The sequence below is a fragment of the Papaver somniferum genome, chromosome 10 (assembly GCF_003573695.1).
Source record: "Papaver somniferum cultivar HN1 chromosome 10, ASM357369v1, whole genome shotgun sequence".
NCBI lineage: Eukaryota > Viridiplantae > Streptophyta > Magnoliopsida > Ranunculales > Papaveraceae > Papaver > Papaver somniferum.
The window spans coordinates 84,880,558-84,903,559 of record NC_039367.1 but is presented as its reverse complement, the minus strand read 5'-3'; the positions used below and the strand labels follow the sequence as shown (position 1 = coordinate 84,903,559).

The following is a 23,002-nucleotide window of genomic DNA, read 5'->3' as shown; positions in this document are numbered from 1 at the left end:
AAAAAGGCAACTCAAAAGATGTCGCACAACCATCAAATTCAGAATACTACCTTCAAGAATTTTTTGAAAAACAAGAAAACGAAGATACTATTAAAATAATAGAGCGTAAGAAAATGATTTCGTAAATGAGGAAAGTCATAAAGCGATTGATTTTTTTTTACTGTGCACATGAGAGGAATCATGAGAATGGACATGTCAATAATGAATTCTCCACAACTACGATTTTAGTAAGATGAATTTGACAAAGTTTAATCACAGAAGGCAAGACAACGCCAACAAAAGTTGATATTGATTCTGATAAATGCCATTATACTTGTTTAGTCTTAGAATTTTAGTTTTGAATTCTGGATGTAATAGCTAGTTTTAAATTCAGTATAATCATTAGTTCTAAATTCAGTGTAATCTTTAGTTTCAGTTTTAGTGTTTCTTTAGTCCAAGTTACATAAACCAAATTACATTAGTATAACTAAAATAATTGATATAATAACTACTAGATGACCGTGTGCCTACGGTGGGTGTCGACCGAAATCTCAAAATTTGCAACGGTCTTTAGCAACAGATATAATTAAGTGTTGTTATTCGATTTCGTTATTGAATTTTTCTTCGATACAATTGAAGGTGAAATTGATCTTTTTTGATTGATTTTATATTTTCTAACAACATTTAGGGACTATTAATATTCGATTATCAACTCAATTTTGGGAAAAATAATCCAATTTGATCAAATTGAAATGATTTGGAAATAAAATTAAAATAGATTGAAATGACACGTGTTACATGAAGAGAGCGGGACTTACGTTTGCAGTTCAACCCACCATATAGAAGGTCTCCATTCGGTCGATCGATAAAGTAAAAACAAACTAAATCTGTGAGGATTTCTTCTTCCGAATTCATCCCAATTGCGCGCAGTGAGATTCTCCCTTAGGCTTAAATGTAAACTTTTGTTTTGAATTCTTTATTTAATCATTTTGTACTCACTTGCCGCCACACCCTGAAGGGGTAGAACTTCTTTCCTCAAATCTTTATCTGGATCACTTGTCCAACTAGTATCCCGTCGGGTTTCCTCGATTACCATATTATGCAAAATTATGCAGGTGAGTATACCCCTATTCGCTTTTATTGGTTTAAAATAATGATACAAATTATATGGAACTTCTTCTTCAAAATTCCAAATGCTCGTTCAACATCCTTCATACACCCCATTTGCTTCTGGTTAAAATATTGTCTATCACGGGTCTCCTCGCGTTCCGGTATTTGAGCGTAAGCTTGAATCAAAATGACCACGTTGGATAAATTTCTTCTGCCAGAAAATACCTCATGTTATAGTTATTGCCGTTGACAATGATATTTTCAGATGAAGCACTTCAATTCTTCAAACAAAGGCGATTTGTGCAAAATATTGATGTTGTTATTTGAACCCAGGAGTCCAAAAAAATCATGTCATATACAACAATCATAAGAAGCTGCCTCTTTCAGAACAACAATTGGTTTTGAGTAGTGACACTTATACTGACCTTACCAAGCAGAAGGACCTCCATACTACACCTAATGTACGCAATCGAGGCTACTTAACATTCCGGGAAAGCCTCTTTTCGTATTTTCAACTAGTGGTCGAGGTTGACATCATCTTGCGTTGGTTGTCGTAAAAAACGTGGACCAAAATGATTGACTACAATTTCTCTAAACATATTGAGATTTTCTTATGTTGTTGTTTTCCATACGAATATAATCATCACAGAGATCCACTGGCATACCATAACCCAGAGTCCTTAGAGATGCACTAACCTTCCCCCCCCCCCCCCCCCCGAATTACGTCCTCGTACATTTCATGCATTTAATTATAGTTGAATTTAGGGTGTACCCAACAAAGCTCTCCGATAAGTTTAATAACTAAGTGCTTTTGCATACGCAACCTACATTGAAAATCTTCATCAAAATACACACATCTGTTGATAAAATAATCACGCGTCATTTATTGATATTTTTCCTCTCGAAATCTCCATGTATATCTTCTTGTCAATACTTCTCTTGGTTCTCGAGCTCGCTCACTTACCCTGTGTATAATTGTCATTGCCCTCTCATCGTCTGAATTTTCATCCATTTGATCAAACTGTTGCGTTAACTGTTGTTGGAGAAAGAGTAGCGCAATTGTCTACGTTCCTCATTTTCTAAATTAAGATCCATAAGAGGTTGTTTTTTTCGATTGAAACAACTGAAAAAAAGGAATATGGTGAAGAAATTTAATGAATTTCCATGAAAATACAAAACAGATAAAAGTTGTGTGAGCTTATTGGTGGATGGAAAAGACTTGTACAAGTAGGATGGGCAGATAGCCGTTGGATTAACGGTTAGAAATATAGCCGTCATCGTCATAGATGATGGCGATTGTTTCTAGTAGATCCAAGGCTTGGCTAATGTTGCACCGAGTCCCAGCTCAATCTGAAACGCACATCCCAACTGAAGACGATCGCCGCCGATATTTTCTTCTCCCAGTATGAAAAAATAAGTTTGCCCATCCACAAGGACCATAAAATATGTTAATTTGGACTTGCTCCATGTCTGCTTACTTTCTTACTACTAAGTGCCACCCGCACTAGAACCCTCTTTTTCTTTTTTCAGTAAACCCCACCTTAAAATCTCGGGTCCTTAAAATTTTATTCTCATCAAAATAAAGAATTCCGTTTTATACTTAGGCTAAGTCTTATGGGCTAGATATCTAAATGCTAGATTGGCCATCCACGTCAGATAGGACAACCTCCTAAGTCCTATGGGAATGCTAATCTAGCAGCGAGATTAGCAGTCCACGTCATCCGGGACCACTGAGCGCCGAACCATTCAGCGTTTAGGTCACTTTCTGAGCGCCGAACCATTCATCGTTTTAATCTCAGCCGTTAGATTTTTGTGAGCGCTGAACCATTCAGCGTTTTGGTCACTTTTTGAGCGCCGAACCATTCAGCCTTTCAATCGCGCTGATAGTTGGACTGCGAGCAAATGATAGGAGAGAGAAGTATCCAAAAGTAGTGTTAACTTTTTCCCCACACTTTTTTCTTGATTTGCAACACTTTTTGGCCAATCTAGCAGTTCAATCTAGTCCATAGGGGTTAGCCTTATCATAAATCTCGAGGAGTCGGGCGTGGTTTACAAGGGGATTGAAAAGAAAAACCGAGAACCTCTTTGCTCTTTATGAAAACAAGTCAAGACTACTTGACCATTCCCAAATAAACGTCAACTGAAACAGTGCGTTATGTACACCCACCTGACTGTACGACAATAGCTAAGCAACGAAGCTGCTACATATCTACCGGTTTCATACACCGGATAGATACACCCCTATGTGGCAGCGATCTCTACCGTTCATTGCTTTTCCACCCAACCCCACCAGAAAAATACGGGTCCCTTAACAGAATGGACCAATGAAAATTTGACACGTAAGAGCAACTGCAATGGATGAGTAAACCCAAATTTTTACTCGAGTGGGCTGGCGTAGTGGGACAGACCATCGATCAAAATTTGATCAAAGAGTAAAATTCAGACCAAATTTGGTCTGCGATCAAGACCATATCCAAATATAGTCGGGCGTTAATATAATCTCCGCTACACATCGGACGTTGATATAATCTCCGCCATTCATCGCGTGTTGGTATAGTTAACATCCAACGAACAAGCGTGCATATAAACTTCGCATGAATGGGGCGTTGGTAAAGATAACGCCGGATGGGACGTTCATAAACTTAACACGCGAAATGGGGCGTTCATATACTTAACACCCCACTCCATTTTAAAACTTTAAAACTTTTGAAACTTGCATGGGGCAGGCTTTATACCTCCGCCCCATTATTATTATTATTATTATTATTATTATTATTATTGTTTTTTGAAGCGTATACTATACCAACGCCCCACGTCGGGCGTTATCTTTACCAACGCCTGATCCCAGGTGTAATCTTTATCAACGCGCGACCAAATTTAATCTGCAACCGCTACGTCACACGACGGACTAAACCCAAATTTGATTTTTTTTTTTAGTCTTTGGTCTTTGGTTATACTCGCACCACTGTGGACGCTCTAAGCGGGTATGGTTTTGGTGTATAAGTAGCATTTTCGACAGTTAAGGGTGTTAAAGTATTTCAGCAAAATATAAAGGGAGTTATCTCATAATATTGGTATTCTTAAAGGAGTGATACATGTATACTGACAAATCAATAAATATAGAAGCAGAGTCCTCATTTTGAGAGCTAGCTCTAAATTTTACTTCTTTCTCTCATCCAAAAAAAAACAAGAACCCTGAAATAGAGGAAACAGGGGATGGTTAGAACAAGTTTAATGTCTACCCACCGCCTCTGAACCCCCTTTCTCTCTCTCTGCAACTCTATTGAAGTCTGCTCCTTTGTTGTTTCTCTTGTTTTCTGCTATATCCATTTCATTTAGCTGGTTCTAGATCTCTATTTTAGTTTTGTTCTGTAGTACAATTTCTTGTTGTTTTTTATACTCTTTTGACTGGAGAAGATATGAATAAAGAAGAGTTCTTGAAAATCAGGGTAAGTGCCTTCGTTTTTGTACTTTTTTTTTTTTAGCTTTTGTTTGAAATCAAAATGAAAAAATTTCATTTTCTCATGTTAATGGCTTCTCTATTTGTTTGGGTTTTGTGCAGACTTGTGTTCTGAAAGTGCATATACACTGCGATGGATGCAAGCAAAAGGTTAAGAAAATATTGAAGAAATGTGAAGGTATTTTATTTATTTATCTAATAATTGTCAAAAAAAAGAGAGAAAAAAAAAGTGGGTTTTTGTGTTTCTAAAAGTTGTAATTTTTATTTTTTGCAGGGGTTTATCAAACAAGTATAGATCAGGAACAAGGGAAGGTAACAGTATCAGGAAATGTTGACCCTAAAGAACTGATAAAGAAGCTTGAGAAATCAGGAAAACATGCAGAACTATGGGGTGCTCAAAAGAGTTCCAACAATAATAACCAGAATCAGAATCAAAGTCAAAATCAGTTTAAGAATATACAAGTGGAGAGTGGAAATAAAGGTGGCGGTGGTGGGAAGGATACCAAAGCTCAGCAGAAAGGTGGGAAAGAACAACCAAAGGTTGGTGGTGGTGGAGGTGGAGGTGGAGGTGGTCTTAACCAGCAACAGATGCAACAGCTACAGCAGCTGAAAGGGTTTAAAGATCTGAATAATTTACCTCAACTTAAAGATTTGAAGTTGCCATTCAAACAACAAGACCAGAAATCTGTGAAATTTACTTTGCCAGAGGAGGATGATTACAGTGATGATGATGATTTTGATGATGAATTTGATGATGAAGATTACACTGATGATGATGATTATACTGATGAGGAAGATTTTGGTCAACCACCTCCTAGCAAAATGAAGAACACGGTGGGTCACGGACACGGAGGAGGAGGTGGTGGTAGTAATAATGGTGGTGGCGGCGGCGGCGGCGGCGGTGGTGGTGGGATGTTAAGTGCTGTGATGAAAGGGCTTTCACTGGGTGATAAGAATAAGGGTGGTGGTGGGGATGGAAAGAAGGGTGGTGCGGTGCCTGTAGGTAAGGTTGGAAATAATGATTCCAAGAATGGTAACGGAGGCAAAAAAGGAGATGAGAAAAGTAAGGGAGGTAAACAGCAAGATGGTAAAAATGGAGGAAAGCCGCAAGACTCTAAAAATGGTGGCAAACCACAAGATGGTAAAAATGCTGGTGGTGGGGGTGGAAAGAACAATAATGATAAGAAAGGTGGTAATGGAGGTGGTGGTGGGGGTATGAATATGATGAACATGATGCAACAAGGTGGGTTCAATAACATCAACGATGCCGCACGTGCTGCTGCCCTAGGGGGCGGCGGAGGTCCAATGGGAAATATGAATGTGATGCAGATGAGGCAAATGGGTCAGATTCCGGCAGTTCAAGGATTACCCGCGGCAGCAATGAATCCAGGTGGTGGTGGTTTTTATCAGGGAGCAGCAGCAGGGCATGATATGCTTGGTGGTGGAATGAACCCATATAACCAACAAGCCTATATGGCAGCTATGATGCATGGAAATGGAGGCAGTGGCCATCCGATGATGTACGCCAGACAACAACCAGTGTCGTATTACCCTCCCCAACAAACCGCAGATCCTTACATGCATTATTTCAGCGATGAAAACACTGGTAGTTGCAATATCATGTGATGATTTTTGCGTATGCGGCAGCGGATATAGCAGAAAAGATCGGAGTTAAACAAGGAAAAGTTAGTTTTTTTTTTTAATTAGTTTTGTTTTGGTATGTATTACTTGGTTAATTAATTAGCTAGTTGAAGAAGATTAGGGTTTTAAGTATATCTATTTTAAATGTAGTAATTTATAGATATGAGAAGATTATATGTATGTGAAGTTCAGACTTCAGCAAGGGGATAAGTTTGAGAGAGAATGTTGGAGAAAAAGAGAGACGGATGATGTTGTTGTAGGAGGATAAGCTGCTACATTATGAGGTAGAGAAACTTTGTTGTTGTTGTTGTGTGTTGTGTTAATACTCTGTGTTGTCTATAAGTTGGAAACAAAATAAGTTAAAACAGCAAAGGAAAACTGTCTTTGAGCTGCTTTTCCTATCTATTTCATTGTTTCCCCAATCACAAAAATTATTGTTTTCTTTCTCTTATTTTCTCTGTTGCTAGCATAATTTTTTTTTGCCTGTTGTCAAGATAGCTACAGTTGAAGTCCCTATCATTATTACCGGTTGACGTCCTAATTTTTAAACATCCGCAACTTGCTGAATAACGCGCCTCAATGGTGTGGTTTCCATTTTGCATGTTAACAATCAACATGTCTACTATAGAATGCGGTTCTGAAATGCCTCAAAAAATGACTCACTTACAAGGCTGCTACAGGGGTAGCGATGTATCGCGGGGGTAACCAAACCCCATGCATTTTAGTTCCAAACCCTCACCATTTGGTATTGGTGACCCCGAGTATAAATTAGTACCCCCTGTAGCATGCATGTCATTTTTGGTGTTATAGACTCGCATGTTCGGAAAAACAAAAGAAAAGGGACTGGGGAAGTGAACTACTGTATGTTCAAAACGCGTTTAGCGACAGCCAATGATGTTTCCTTTGTATAGGTGCCGGTGTTTGATTAATATTTCAATTCGGTTTCATTTTAAGGTTTCACCAATCACATCATGTCAATATATATTTATTTAAGACTAATTACTTTTGTTTAGTTTTTTTAATGAAAGGAAAAATTATTCTATGTCATTTAATTTTTTTTCTCAGCCTAACTCAGACAAAACCACATTATCAAAACTTCTTAATGGTTGCAAATTGGACTTTAGTAATTTTCCAGCAATTGGATTGGGAGTGTCTGGCTACAAATTCAGGGGAGACTAACGTATCTGGCATGATCTGTTCATAGCAAAAAGAAACAGGTGGCTGGAATAGACAAGCGACAATAGCTTCCCTACTCTCCTTCTCAAAATGAGTGGAGAGAGTGGTCAAGGGTTTATTTTAAAATTACAAACGTCGGGCGTAGATACTGTCATACGTGTTGAAGCCGGAATGGGGGTGCTGTTGAGTAAGCACTTGTTTTCGAACTGAGAATTCAAATAGGCGAGCAGATAGTGGGGTATTAGTGGTTTAGGGTTTTTGGAGTCATGAGGTTGTTTGTTTCTGTGATTTGGTACAAGTGGGTGTAGGCTCAAGTCCTCATAAACCTAACACAGCTTCCTGAGGATATCCAAGAGAGCCAAGAACAAGAGCAGATATCAAGTGAATGTCAGCAAGAGTATATGCAACAAGCTTACTATGGTGCTGAACATCGAATGCATCCTAGCTTTTATCGGCTGTATCCTCTATAGGGATATTGGGACAACCTTCTTGGACAACATTACGGGAACTATATAATAGAGCAGGAAGATCAGGTTTTTCCTTTAACTTCTCTTTTTACTTTCATTTTCGGCTGTCTCAATTGTTTTTTTTTTACATAAAATCAAACAAAGCTCTTTATCGGTAGCCTAGCAATAAGCTGGGCTCCAACTCCTTTCTGAATAGTAACACCTAATCTATGGAAAATAAAACTACCAAAACCACTACTAGTTTGTTTTTTTATCAGAAGGGAAGATTTATTGAAGAAAAGGAGAATATACACATGTTCTACCAGAGGTAGATAAAGTGAAAGAAAAAATTACACAAAATCAAAAAAATATAGCATCCCAAGTGTTAAGAACCGTGCTTGAGAAGTTTAGATGAACTCTTCTGCCTGCAGCCTCTGCCCAAGCCAAGATTGAGCTTTTCACTTCCATTCCCATGTCAGCTTCAGTCTTGAAAGAATGATTTGGCTCAAACGTACGTTTATTCCTCTCCGACCAAATTGTATAAACCACAACAGCTGGAATTAGACTCCATACAAAGTTACCTGAATCTGAAAAGCACTTGTGATTCCAACTATGTGCAAGTATACACATACTACCAGGTACCACCCACGACCATCGAGAACTAGGCAGAACCAAAGACCAAATTTTATGCGCCACTTTGCAGTGAAGGAAAATGTGATCATGTGATTATGTATCATCTCCACAAAGGAGACAAGTGTTAGAGCATTGCTCGGTCGAACTCGCATGCGTTGCTATGTCAAGCATGTTTGTCAATGTTAGTGATCAAAACTATAAGTCTTGATTTCTGGCCTATATAGCTAAAGGTCTCGGACTAGGATAAAAAGTGTAGTTGAGCTCAAGACTCCATGGCACGAAGGACTACTCAAGGAACTGGTGGATCTTCATCGACTAAAAGGTATGTGGAGACTTGAACTTATCTGTCACTCAAAAGTCTATCTACTCTATCTCCTATTCTTGAGACAAAAGTCGTTTTGATATATAGACTTCCATTATACACATTTTCTATTTCGAGCCGAGTGTAACTCGCCTAAATATTTCTCGAAATATGTGTTGGTAAGCTTTCGCTTTAGCCAAATTCATCTTTACCTAGTGACGAATGTCATGTTATGTTTCAATCACTTTGGAAATTGCTCTGACGAAAAATGGTCTGTGAATAACAGCTATATAACATCCTCCGAGAATGTTTCAATGATTGAAATGAGAGTTTAGATTACATAACCATTGGTAGGATATAAGCATTGTTGTGGAAACACATATATGTATAAGTCCTTATTCCTTGAACCAAAGTTTGCGAATTTGTTGATCAAGAGAAACGGAATGTGGCGTGAGCCAAGTCCGCGAACTCAGTCCGCGAACTGGCAGAAGTTCTCGACCCGAGAATTTCTGCTGGAGTTTGTGAACTCCTTCTGTGAGCTTAAGTCCGCGAACCCAGTCCGCGAACTTGAGCAGATATATCTAAAATCGGTTGTTCTTGAACTCATGTTTATATAAACTAAGGAATGCTTTTGCAAACCGTGGTTATAAAGTTCATGAACCGATTCGAGTGAATCAAACCGTTTTTTCTTCGATTGTGTCTTGTATAGTTACATAAGATCTAAGCAATTGAAAAACTCTCTAACTAGTTCATTTGAGTCATTTGAACTAGTTATGGTGAAAAAGAATATGGTGGATATTAAAGTAATCATATGGATAACCATTTGGTTAACTATTGTTGAACCAACAAATGTTAATGTTTGGGAACGGCTACATAAACCCAAAATTGGATATTTCATTTGTGTGTAACAAGCTAAGTTTTCAATTCAACGGTTGAGAAATATTAGCTTGAATCTAATCAGGTTTTCATCTAACGGTGAATATTGAATGCTTTGTTACCAAGCTAACATTGATTGCAAACCCTTATTTGAAAGACTATATAAAGGAGAACTCTAGCAACTGGGAAACCTAATCCCCACACCTTACGTGTGATACTAGTTGCATAGCTAGAGTCGATTCTCCGTTAACCTTTGGTTTCTTCTTCTAAAACCAGGTTAACGACTTAAAGACTTCATTGGGATTGTGAAGCCAGACCGATACTACTTTTCTTGTAGTTGTGTGATCTGATCTTGCATTTTCTATCGTTACGAGTACAATTGTAATAATTGGCTCGAGATTTATATCTCTGATAGGCAAGATAGAAAAGTAATCACAAACACTTCGTCTCATCGTTTGTGATTCCGCAATATCTTTTTTCGCTGCGTCGATTAGGATTATTGTGAGGTGATTGATAATACTAGGCTGTTCTTCGGGAATATAAGTCTGATTTATCAATTGGTGCCTGTTCACCTTGATTTATCAAAAGACGGAACAAAACTCGTAGGTATATTCGTGGGAGACGGATTTACCTATTACCGTAGACTTTTCTCTGTGATACATATTTGTTTATTAAAGTCTTCGACTTTGGGTCGTAGCAACTCTTAGTTGTGGGTGAGATCATTTAAGGGAATCAAGTACGTAGCATCCTGCTGGGATCAGAGACGTAGGAGCATAACTGTACCTTGGATCAGTGTGAGATTGATTGGGGTTCAACTACAATCCAGACCGAAGTTAGTTTGGAGTAGGTTAGTGTCTGTAGCGGCTTAATACAATGTGTGTTCAATCTGGACTAGGTCCCGAGGTTTTTCTTCATTTGCGGTTTCCTCGTTAACAAAATTATGGTGTCTGTGTTATTTCTCTTCCGCATTATATTTTGTTATATAATTGAAATATCACAGGTTGTGCGTTGTTCAATCAATTAGAATATCCGACCTTTTGGTTGTTGATTTAAATTGATTGACACTTGGATATTGGTCTTTGGTACCATCCAAGTTATCTCTCTGGTATTTGATAAAGACTCGCAGATTTCTATTTGCTTGAGTATATACCAAATCGAGAGATTGAGATATAAACTTTTTGATATACTTTTCATCTAGATTGAGTCTGACTGTGTAGCTGTAGTTGCAGGAAATCCTACACTACACCCCTCATATGATTTCATTGTTGATCAACTCATTTTTAGGTTTACACTCTTAATTTTTGAATGTTCTTACAAGAAAGATAAAGAAGTCAAGAATGATCTCTGCTCTGAACTTTCTCTCTCCTATTTACTTATTTCTTACTCAAGAAAGATCTCCCCTCCCCTTTACAACTCGAATGACTATTTATAAGGAAATACATAGTTGATGACAGCTAATCTGTCCTTTATTTCGGGTATGGTTTGCGACATTCTCGCAACCTTACAAATGTTAATTTCGCAAGCTCTCTAATTTTCGCAAGACTATCACATCTTTCTCATGATCCTTGCTGACGTCGTTTCTGAAATTGTTCTGCGACGCTATTGTGCTATACCATTGATAATTTCGCTGAGACATAATTGTTGCGAGATTCTGATCCTACATCTTGCCTCTTCTATATCTTCTCTGCAAAGTAGAGAATGATGTGAGAAATGCCGAACTGCTTATCTTTTCATATTCCACATTTATCACACGTACTCTCTCTTCCATTTATTTCTTGACACGTCTTCTGTAACCGCTACTTTCAACCGCTCACGTCTCTTCGTCTTAATGGTGTTTATTTCTTCGAGAAGTAAATTTTCTTTATATACTCTTCTCCCCCCTTTTCCACTTTTCTTTTTACTTTCTCTTCTATTTTTATTCTCTCATCTCTGCAACTCTGTCATTCTTCTGCAAATTTGCTGCTGTAATTTTTTCTTCCTTCAATTCTTTTACTTTATACATTCCCATACTCTTATTCAAACATGGCTCCAAGTGGTCATAGATATGAGAAGAATCTACAAGATGTCCAAAAAGATCTTGCTAATAAAGGTCTTACACTCTCCCATTCCTGGTGTGAATGCCAAATCAATTCTTTCTGTCAAGCTTTTCTCCAATCAAAATTGTGATGATCAATCAATCATAATTTCGCTAGGTCAATTCTCGCAGGTCTCCCTATTCCTCTTTATAACCCAGACATTCCTTTATTTTATGAAATTCTCGCTCATCCGGGATTTTCGCGAGCCATTTCCAACTAAGTGGGGACTGCATCCGTCTGATGCTAGAGTTCGCTAATCGTGGTGCTGGTAGAGGATCTCTTTACTCCAAAGAACTTAGGGATCCAAAATTCGCAACCTAGAGATAGTTGCTGAGAATATACAGTGGCGAATTTCTTTGAAACTACGAACTTATCTCCATGAAGAAAGAGAATACTCGCTGGGGTATTCGATTAAGAAGGAAAGATAACATTGATGAAGCCAAAATTCTTATGCAAGATATTGACTGGCATTCTGGTAAAAACACAACTCCTCGCCAATCCAAAGATGACAAATGGTGTGTTTTCCTTTAATGCTAAAGGGCCCTACATTGCTGGATCAAACGTTCTTCCTGCGAATCTCGCTGCATATCAACCTTGGGTTTCTCCTGGCCCGAGAAGGAGAAAGAGGTATGTTTCTCCCTTTAACTCATTTTATATTTCTTTATTGATTTTTACTATTCTGTTCGCTAACTCTTGCGACATTTCCGCAGATCCAAAAACTAAAGGATAGTTATAACAGGACTGGGAAATCTAGTACTCTTAGCTCTTCGCTCATACACAGATGAGGTAAGAAATTTTCTCTTATGACTTTAAATAGTACTGTTACTTCCATTTCTTATTTCTATCTGTGTGTGAAGTTATTGCTGAAGTAGAAGAATCTGTTGATGCTGCGAAGATTGGTGATAAAGGTAAAGGTGCTTCGCAGGGAAAAATCAACTGGTCCTCCTCCAAAGAAAAGAAAAGTTCGTTCTCTTCTCCTTCAAATGTTCTTCCTAACGAAATTCTGAAAGTGATAAGGGTGATGAGATAACGATGATCTTGCTGCAACTGAAGATTCTCCACCTGAATCTTCTATGGCTAAGCTTTCTGGCCTCTTTTCTGATTCTCTACAAGGAATGGGAGATAGCCAATTCGCAAATACCTGCAAAGCTCTCGCTACCCTTTGTGATGTCCCTTTACTGGATGGTGATAACTCTCTTCGCGGAGTTTCTAGATCAGTGACTCCCGACTTCTTGCATTCTCTCAATAGTCTGGTATACTTTTATTTTACTTTTTCATTGTTATAACTCAAAATCTCTTCTATATTAATATTTTTTATTTCTTTTCGCAGGCTGGAAAAGCTTCTTTTGCTGTTGCCTCAGATCTAGAGAGAAGACGCGAAAATCTTGAAAAGAAGAATCTTCAATTTCGCAAAAAGAATGAAGAATTGGAAGCTGAAGTTAAAGTCTTCGCGAGAAAAATAGACAATTAGAAATTGATTCTTCCTCGTATAAGAAAAAATTTCTAGTCTTCAACAAGCTAATAATCAGCTTTACGGTATGTTACTTTTCTTTTCTCTTTATTCATTCATCCTGTTGTTTTATCTTATTTAAATGATCCTTTTTGCAGACATTTATGGTCTTTCTGATGAAGCTACCCTTCTTCGCTCATTTCCTAATGCCTTGGATAATGATACCCTTCTTGAACGTCTTAACAATTCCTTAAATAGTTTTCAAATGATAGAATTTCATCTCTTTCTCTAAATGAACTTAGATCGAAATTTCGCCTCTTAGAAATTGATCATAGATCCAGTTTAGGCTTAGCCAACAGATTTAAGCGTCTCCTTATTGATTCCAAAGAGAAAACCAATGATTAAGAACCAAAATTAGGTCTCATAGATGATAAGGATCGTATCTCTGATCAAGGTGCCAAGGCTTTGGCGAAATTCCAAGAGGCTCCTTGAAGTTCAACTTGAGCGAGATGAAGCTAACCGCAAGAATATTGAACTCTGCGAAAGGGAAAATCAAATTCGTTCTCGTCTTCTCATAAGTAGTGAGGATGAATTTGTCTGGGCTGCGAAAATTTTAGATGATGCTAGAAAAGATTTAGGCGTAAATGTTAGTCTCCAAGTTGAACATACAGCCTTGATTAGAGACATGATTTCTGACAGAGAAGGTTGCTAATTGCTCTTCTTTACTAATCTTTTGCTTCTTATGAATTTTCATCAAGTTAATAATTTGTCTTTTGTTCGCAGATTCTGAAAATAAATATCGTGAAAAGATTGAAGAACTTGAAGCTGAAAAGGAGGAACTCGCAAAGAATCTTTCTTCTCGCAACGACAAGTATTCTAGATTGAAGAATCAAATCAAATCACCATTGCGAATTTTAAGAATGACGCTATGCATTTTCGCAATCAAACCATCCAAATGGTTTGTGATGATCATAATATCCCACATTCTGATTATCCTTGTCTTTTAGAAGAAATCCCACAGAATACTCCCAGTTTGATTATCTCTGATAGCGAAGCTGACGATGAAGATCTGATAGTGATGGAAGTTCTGATGGTGATAAGATTCTGACGCAGATGAAGAAGGAAACAAGTCTGTGAAGATAATGAGGATTAACCAAGAAATAGTCTTTACTTCTTTCTTTGATTCTTTGTAATACTTGTACATTTATTTCTTCTTTCTGTATATTTGTGTTTCTTTCATTTTGACCTGCGTAAATGAAAACAATTCTTCTTTGCATATAATTAATCAATATAATATTAATTCTTGAATTTTTGAGTAAATCTCTCATATGGAGACAAATAACATTTTCTAATTTCATACATTCCCATACTTGCCTCTGTTATTTGAATCCAAATGAGAGATTCAAAACTTTTCTTATTGTATAATTTCGCAACTTTTGCGAAGTGATTTTGTTTCTTTTCAAAATCTCATTCCTGTGTGGTCTTATTTTGCCTTCCTAATTAAAGGTCTTATTATGCCACCTCTTGTCATTGCGACAAAATCGCAGGACGTCCTTGCATTTTCATAAAAACCCATTGATCTTGCCTTAACTTTTTCTTTTGTATTATGGCCTCTTCAGGAATGTTGCGACAATATGACAGGCCTAAATATTCTTGCGAAAATAAAGCCCCATGACATTGCCGTCTTGCGACGAAATCGCAGGACGTCTTCGCACTTTCATGAAAACCCATTGATCTCGTCTTATCTTTTCTTTTGTATTATTGCCTCTTCAGGATTGTTGCACAAATATGACAAGCCTTAATATCCTTGCGAATAAAAGCCTCATGACATTTGCGTCTTAAGACACTTATCAGCTCCCTAATGGAGGGTGCCGCCCTTATCTCCCCCTGGTTGCCCCTTCAAGGAGGCGTACTTCTACCATACAAGGTTAGCTCCTCCCATCCAGTCTTAACAACAACCAGTTGTTTTCGCAGCCTCTTATCCCTTTTACCTATAGGGCTTATGGTTACGAGACTGCACCCTAAGTGGGGTTTTCTTCAGGCCGAGTGCAGTATAAGCCAAGACTTGTCAAGAATGGCAAGGACGCTTCAAACGCCCCTACACTCTTGACTCAACCGTGTACCTCGGCGCCTTGATCAGATTCTGCACTCCTTGGGAGAGTCCTTATTACCTTAGTCGCCCAACCTAAGTCATATGCTTAAGTTGAGAATCCAAGGTGCCTCTCCCGGATGGGCTTCATTGACCCCAAATCTCCATGACTCAGGTTCCGCGGTGGGGTGTAGCCTTCCCTGAATGCAATAGGTACCCCCTTATATGACGTACTTTAGGTCTTACATTTGCCTCTTGCGAAATTGTATTCGCGAACTAGGGTGTACGCCATAAAGGTTCGCCTCTTTCTCTTTTGTCATTCTTCTCTGATTATTTTCTGTAAAATTCATTATCTCTGCGAGAGTCTCGCAATTCATATATTGTATCTGAATTTCGCAATCTCAATTTTGTTGTTCAATCAAATGTATTTTTGAGAATTTTACTTATTGCGAGATTATCGCAACAACTTAATCATTCATACATTTCTTGTTTTTATTACTTTTGCCCTCCTCTGCTTCTTTATGATTTTCTGCTACTGCTTCCTTGGTATGGTATGTTCATCCTTTTTATCCTGAGCTAGCATTAATTTGCAACATCTCTTCTCCTTTCTTTTCGATTGTATCCACCATCAACTCTCACTTCTTTGTACATCCTTGATTTTGTGTCGCCAGTTTTCCTTCTTGTTTGCTCTTCCTTCGCAAGATTCTATCTCAGTTTCGTAACATTTTTCCTTCAACCCAATCTCCCTTTATGATTCCTACACCATTGGGGTGAGGGAATTTGATGCATTGTGGAAAGTTGAAGCTACACCTAGAATCCCATGTAGCCAAGGTCGACCAATTAATGCATTGTAGGGTGATTCTACATCAACGACACAGAATGAGATTTCAGAAGATATTCCCTTCAATGGAATTTGCATAGTAACCTCCCCTTTAGGCTTGTTAGTACCATTAAAACCATATATCTTATATGTTGATGGTATAAGATCATCATCTCTTCCACCCATGGTTTTATAAGTATGATAAAATAAGATGTTCACAGAGCTTCCAGTATCGACTAGGATTCTATTGATTGCCCATGAATCTTCAGCTTCATCATCTCATCTTCTTTTGGTTTTGGATTAATTTCTAATTTTATTACCAATGGATTGTCATGCACCTCTTCTCCTTCGGGAATTTCTTCTGCGGTAAAAGAAATGATGTCTGTTTCTGCCATTCCTCTAGTCGCAAATTTTCGCAATATTCATAATTTCTCTTCCATTATTATCTCTTGCGAACACTCTACTTAAAACATTATCATGAAAATCTTCAATTGTCTTATATGAATGTACGATAGAGTGACAAATAGATTTTTTGCTTTTGCACCAACTTCTATGAAGAATGTTTCTTTCTTTTTCATCGTATTCACTTTGTGATGTTCTGGGGTGGTGGTAATGGTTGAGATTGCGGATGCCCTACCAGAAAGTCGTTTAGTTTTCCTTGATCTATCATTCTCAAAATAATTCTCTTTACATTTCTGCAATCGTTTGTGGTATGTCCATGAAAATGATGATAAGAACAAAATTCATGACTTCTGTGATTTGGGGTGGTTCCGTTCCCATGTTCACATGGTGTTGGTATATTCTCCATCAAATTATAGCTTCCCATATCTTCTCACACTTGCTTTAGAGGTGGCATCTTGATTCCCATATTACCTTGTGACCTCCTTGCCCTCTATTAAAGTTTGGTCTTTGACCTCCATAAGTTTCTTGCGGTTGATCGAGTCTTTGAATCTTGTTATTTCCTCCACGACTGTAGAAATTTCTTTCTCTTTCATACTCTTCTTGATCTCGGCTCCCCATAGCTACCAATTTCTGCTGATTGTTACTTGTCTCATTTTCTTGTTGTACTTGCGAAGTATTCGCCACTGTGTTTATTAGCTTGGGTAATAAGCTTGCATTCGCTGTTTGTGAGCTGGTGTTCGCAACTGGATATGATTCCATTTCATTTTGTTTTTCCTCTAAAGAAATGTATTCTTCTTGAAGTTCTCGCAATTCAGTCATTGTAATCGTATTCTTGACTCTGAAAATTTGGACATACAACAGGTTTGTTGCAAACATAGCATTGATAAATGATAATATGAGATATCTCTCATCTACACGGCCACCATTTCGCTACACATAGTTCTCCATCTTTTAGTCAAGTGTTTCAAACTTTCGCCAATCCTTTGTTTTAATCCAAACACATCTTCTATACCAGGTCGTGAGGAATTATTACTTAATATGCTCCCAAGAATGTGGTCTGCAAATGATTGAAGGAGGTTATTGTATTCTTTGGTAAACCTTCAAACCATTTTAACGCTTCTCCTGTTAAGCTGGATGCGAAATATTTGCACAATACCGCATCATGATTTTCCCATTGTAACATGCACCTCACATAAGCTTTAATGTGTTGAATTGCACAAGTTGTTCCATCGAAAATGCTGGTTAATGGGCAAATTGCATTTCGGTGGTATTCCTCCTAATTGTACTTCCCTTGTAAATGGAGTTTTCGCAGCTTCTTCTATTGCTTCATCCAATTGTCTTCTACCTACTTCTCCTCTGTTATTTAGCATTCCTCTCATTTCTTCTAATTCTTTCAAGATTTGTTTATTTACACCTGAATCTTGCCCATTGGTCTCTTTAATTTTGCTTCTCTTCTTCTGCGTTCACGTCTATTCTCTTGCGAAATTTTGTATCTCTTCTTCATTATCCTCATCTCGTTCTTCTGCGATTCTCTTCCTCATCCCTATCTTGAATTCGCAAATGATGATGTCGTTCATTTTCCCCTCCATAATTTTGTTCATTTCTTATCAACTCAATTGCTGTCTTTCAGCCATTCTCTTCACTCTATCATACTCCTCATTGAGATTATCATTATTCCGGTTTTGTATACGCCTTCTTTCTCGATTGTCATGATTGTTCTGGCGAATTGTCTCCTGAAGCTCTTGCTCTTCCATTTCCGCTCTCAACCTTTCACGTTCGCAGATTAAACGTGCTTGTTCAGCATTATGTCTTTCAATTTCTTCTTCAATTGTCTGTTGATTTCTTTGATTTTCTCTCACATGTAAAATTCTTCTTCCCTCCTCTTGATTTCCTTCGCCATCTTGGTTATTTTGTCTCTGAATTTTCCCATTCTCTTGATTTCCTCCAATTTGCCCATCATCAAAAGTTTCATTTTGTGGAATGTAACGATCATCAGTTCTTTCTCTATTTTCTCGATATTCTTCATTAGGATTTGATATTTCTTCTTGATATTGTTTCCAGCATTGATCGTGGGTGAATTTTGCCTCATTTCTCTTCTAGTCGATCTGGAATATTATTTTGTAATACTTCTCGATCTTTTATTCTGCAATCTGATATTCTCCATCCTTAATTCGTGATTTTGCCTTGTTAAATTCGCACGTTCCTCTGCCTCGGCTCTTCTTTCTTCATGTATTCTTCGTCTCAATGTTTCTAACGCTCCAATTTCCTCATTTCCATGAATTATTCCTTCATCTGCTTCTTGATTTCTCTCTTCCTGTCTATAATTTCTATTTTGTTGCTCTTCTTCTATTTCTTCTGCTGAATTTGATCGCCAAGTGTGTACGCTCACTCTGTCATAATCTGTATTCCTCTCTTGAACTAATGTTTGTTGAATTTGCGATTGAATTAGATTTTATCTATTATTTATCATTCTAGTAGATTCTCCCATTTCACTTCTTTCTCTCCCAGCAATTCTCTTGCTTCTTCTAATAGTAGTCGGTTGTTCGGATGTATTTCTTCTTCTAGCCATTTCTTTAATGCTAACAGTATTTGCAAGAAATTATGAAAAATTCTTAATCAATCACTTTAAATTTTCACAAATCTCAATATCAATCTTTAGCTTTCTCTAGAATAATCTTCAACTCGTCCCTGTTTCTAGCGCCATTATGTAGTTGCAGGAAATCCTACACTACACCCCTCATATGATTTCATTGTTGATCAACTCATTTTTAGGTTTACACTCTTAATTTTTGAATGTTCTTACAAGAAAGATAAAGAAGTCAAGAATGATCTCTGCTCTGAACTTTCTCTCTCCTATTTACTTATTTCTTACTCAAGAAAGATCTCCCCTCCCCTTTACAACTCGAATGACTATTTATAAGGAAATACATAGTGGATGACAGCTAATCTGTCCTTTATTTCGGGTATGGTTTGAGACATTCTCGCAACCTTACAAATGTTAATTTCGCAAGCTCTCTAATTTTCGCAAGACTATCACGTCTTTCTCATGATCCCTGCTGACGTCGTTTCTGAAATTGTTCTGCGACGCTATTGTGCTATACCATTGATAACTTCGCTGAGACATAATTGTTGCGAGATTCTGATCCTACATCTTGCCTCTTCTCATATCTTCTCTTCAAAGTAGAGAATGATGTGAGAAATGCCGAAGTTGCTTATCTTTTCATATTCCACATTTATCACACGTACTCTCTCTTCCATTTATTTCTTGACACGTCTTCTGTAACCGCTACCTTTCAACCGCTCACGTCTCTTCGTCTTAATGGTGTTTATTTCTTCGAGAAGTAAATTTTCTTTATATACTCTTCTCCCCCCCTATTTCCACTTTTCTTTTTACTTTCTCTTCTATTTTTATTCTCTCATCTCTGCAACTCTGTCATTATTCTGCAAATTCTACTGCTGTAATTTTTTCTTCCTTCAATTCTTTTACTTTCTATACATTCCCATACTCTGTATTCAAACATGGCTCCAAGTGGTCATAGATATGAGAAGAATCTACAAGATGTCCAAAAAGATCTTGCTAATAAAGGTCTTACACTCTCCCTCATTCCTGGTGTGAATGCCAAATCAATTCTTTCTGTCAAGCTTTTCTCCAATCAAAATTGTGATGATCAATCAATCATAATTTCGCTAGGTCAACTTCTCGCAGGTCTCCCTATTCCTCTTTATAACCCAGACATTCCTTTATTTTATGAAATTCTCGCTCATCCGGGATTTTCGCGAGCCATTTTCCAACTAAGTGGGGACTGCATCCGTCTGATGCTAGAGTTCGCTAATCGTGGTGCTGGTAGAGGATCTCTTTAATCCAAAGAACTTAGGGATCCAAAATTCGCAGACCTAGAGATAGTTGCTGAGAAATATACAGTGGCGAATTTCTTTGAAAACTACGAACTTATCTCCATGAAGAAAGAGAATACTCGCTGGGGTATTCGATTAAGAAGGAAAGATAACATTGATGAAGCCAAAATTCTTATGCAAGATATTGACTGGCATTCTGGTAAAAATACAACTCCTTGCCAATCCAAAGATGACATAATTGTTGCGAGATTCTGATCCTACAGTAGCTGATTCTCTAGAAAGTATATTGGAGTTTGTCCATACAGATTGCTAAGCGAAATATTGGGTGTGGTTGTTGTACCCCCACTTTTTCAATTGGTATCAGAGCAGGAAAACACGTTTAAGACCTTACAAGTCTGTGTTTGTGGCGATCTGACTCTATGGACAGAGATGCTATCTCAATTAACGTACCACCAGTCTTCGATGGCTCAAACTATCCAGGGTGGAAAGTTGCTATGTGTGCTTATCTTCAAGCTCGTGATTTTCAAACCTGGGTACGTGTAGTTAAAGGCTATGATCCTCCGGTTAATACAAAAGGCGATGTATCTATACCTAAGGATGTTGGTAGTTATAGTTCTGAAGAATCTCTTGTTGCATTGCAAAACTCTGACGGATTAAATGCTATCAGACAAGCCATTACCCCAGACCTTCAGCACTATGTGTCTACTTGCACTGAGTCAAAAGATGCCTGGGATATCTTATAAACTATATTTGACAATAGATATATTTCTAAGAAGTATGCCGTCGATGGAGGAAATAACCTCAACACCCTCTCCAAAAATACCTCTCTTGGAAAGGTAAAAATTCTTGATCCAAGTTCTGTTCAAACCCTTGCATGCAATGTTTTTCCGACACAAGTGAGTTCTGTAACTTGTCTTGGGCTGATGAATGTTGTTCAAATGGAGATTAGTTTGATAAACCATTGATAACAGAAAGGATCAAGGATTTTGTAAAAAGAAGCATTAGATGTGACAAACATCTTCTGTCAGCTCTTGCTGCTAATGATTCTGTGAAAAGAAAATCTTTAAGTGTCAACGTTTTGAATACCTCTGATGGATGTGATAAACCCGCAACTCTTACAGCAGAAACATCCACATACTCAAGGTATGACTCAGAAATTGAGTCCGACACGGAGATTTTTGATTTCTTGAATAGAGAGGTTCTTCAAGGAAATCTTCAATTAAAAGCTTCATTGAAGAAACTAGAATCATTAATCCAGGTGAAAGATCTTGAGATAGACTGTCTTAATGATAAACTCACCAGAACTATTGCTCTAAAGAAAAAAGAGACTAATACTCTCAAGGATGATCTACAAAGATTATCTGGAAGTTCTGACAAAATCTCAGCAATGTTATTTGGTCAGAAATCCTTTGGAAACAAAAATGGTTTAAGATTTAAAAGCAAGACTGCATGTATTGTCAACCCCGTTGTTTCTATTCATGAAAAAATAAAGGTTGAAGGTTGTGATAAACATAAGGCATTTCAACAAGACAAAGGATCCTTGATTTGTTCGTTTTGTGGAAATGCGAATCATGTTCTAAGCACGTGTTGGAGGTTCAAGAGGAACAACAAAAGAATTTCCAGACTGCAAAAGATGAATCTGGATAATCAACATGGGTCTCATAAAACCAATGCTTCCAGAATCAGAAGAGGTAGGAAACCTGTTTATACAACAAACCTTGGTAAACAAGGGGAGCGTCTGGCTCACAACGTCTCTGTCTAATTCCAAAGACGTTTGCATCCTCATCTTTAACTTGAGAAAATGGGGTTTTGCGTCTTTGTGACTCAAGTAGTGTATTTATTTTTGTTAAATTTTTTTTCTCCTAACAATATAGATATTGAATCTTTAAAATATGGAAGACTTATTCTTTTAGGGTTTATCCATTTCACAAGTTTATTTAATACTTTTGTAGACTTCTTTTTTCGTAAAAAGATACAGTTTCATGGCTCCTGTAACTAGAGGCACCACAAGCAGAGATGCAGTTGAAGCAATTAATGTGTATCTGTGTATAGGAATCTCTTCCTCAAGGGTAAATAAAGTGAAGACTACAAAGGGTGGAGAAGGTTCTTCCTCTAACTGCCTCGTTTATTTTTATCAGCTTGATAATAACTTCAGAGGATTGGTGAAAGATTTCATCAACAAAAGAAACAATTTAAAATCTCAAATTGTTTTGTCTTTAGAAGAGATAAATCACTATGAACAAATGTTGTCTCTTTCAGAGAACACCTTGCGTGAACTAAAAAGAGAACTGAGTGAGTTAACTAATATTTCTGAAGATTTGAAGGAATCAAACGATCCCATAATCAATGGGTTTTTCAATAATGAGAAGGAATTCTCAGTAGAGGCTCTGAGAAAGATCTAAAACGACTAGTAAGTCTTCAGATGAGAATTCTATTTTCTTGTTTTTATTAGAAGAATAACTAGAGTTTGGAATAGCAAAGTGATTACACATAGCTATGTCTAACGTTTTCATCTTCATGTTTTTAGATTTATTGCTTTAAATTCTAAATTTGTTTGGAAGATGATTTTTGCAGTATTAATCATTATGGTTTTATATAGTGCAAAATTTTTATGGGATATGTGTGTTTGCATCCATGAACTATGACAATCCTATACCTTGTCAGAAGTAAAGCCTTTCATATGTCGATA

The 23,002-nt window shown here is 37.5% G+C and overlaps 1 protein-coding gene across 1 annotated transcript; it reads left to right on the top strand.

Annotated features, from left to right (window-relative positions):
- Positions 1–4,241: 4,241 nt before the first annotated feature.
- LOC113318385 (heavy metal-associated isoprenylated plant protein 33-like) lies at positions 4,242–6,615 on the top strand. The gene is made up of 3 exons (XM_026566543.1): positions 4,242–4,538; positions 4,652–4,727; positions 4,824–6,615. The coding sequence occupies exons 1-3, from the start codon at positions 4,509–4,511 to the stop codon at positions 6,173–6,175; spliced, it is 1,458 nt and encodes a 485-aa protein (XP_026422328.1). The 5' UTR covers positions 4,242–4,508; the 3' UTR covers positions 6,176–6,615.
- The last annotated feature ends 16,387 nt before the right edge of the window (positions 6,616–23,002 follow it).

Excerpts from the sequence above, each read along its gene's own strand:
- LOC113318385 (XM_026566543.1), top strand. The coding sequence starts at position 4,509 with ATGAATAAAGAAGAGTTCTTGAAAATCAGG. Across the intron at positions 4,539-4,651 it reads AAGAGTTCTTGAAAATCAGG|ACTTGTGTTCTGAAAGTGCA; the intron begins GTAAGTGCCTTC and ends GGTTTTGTGCAG. Across the intron at positions 4,728-4,823 it reads AATATTGAAGAAATGTGAAG|GGGTTTATCAAACAAGTATA; the intron begins GTATTTTATTTA and ends TATTTTTTGCAG.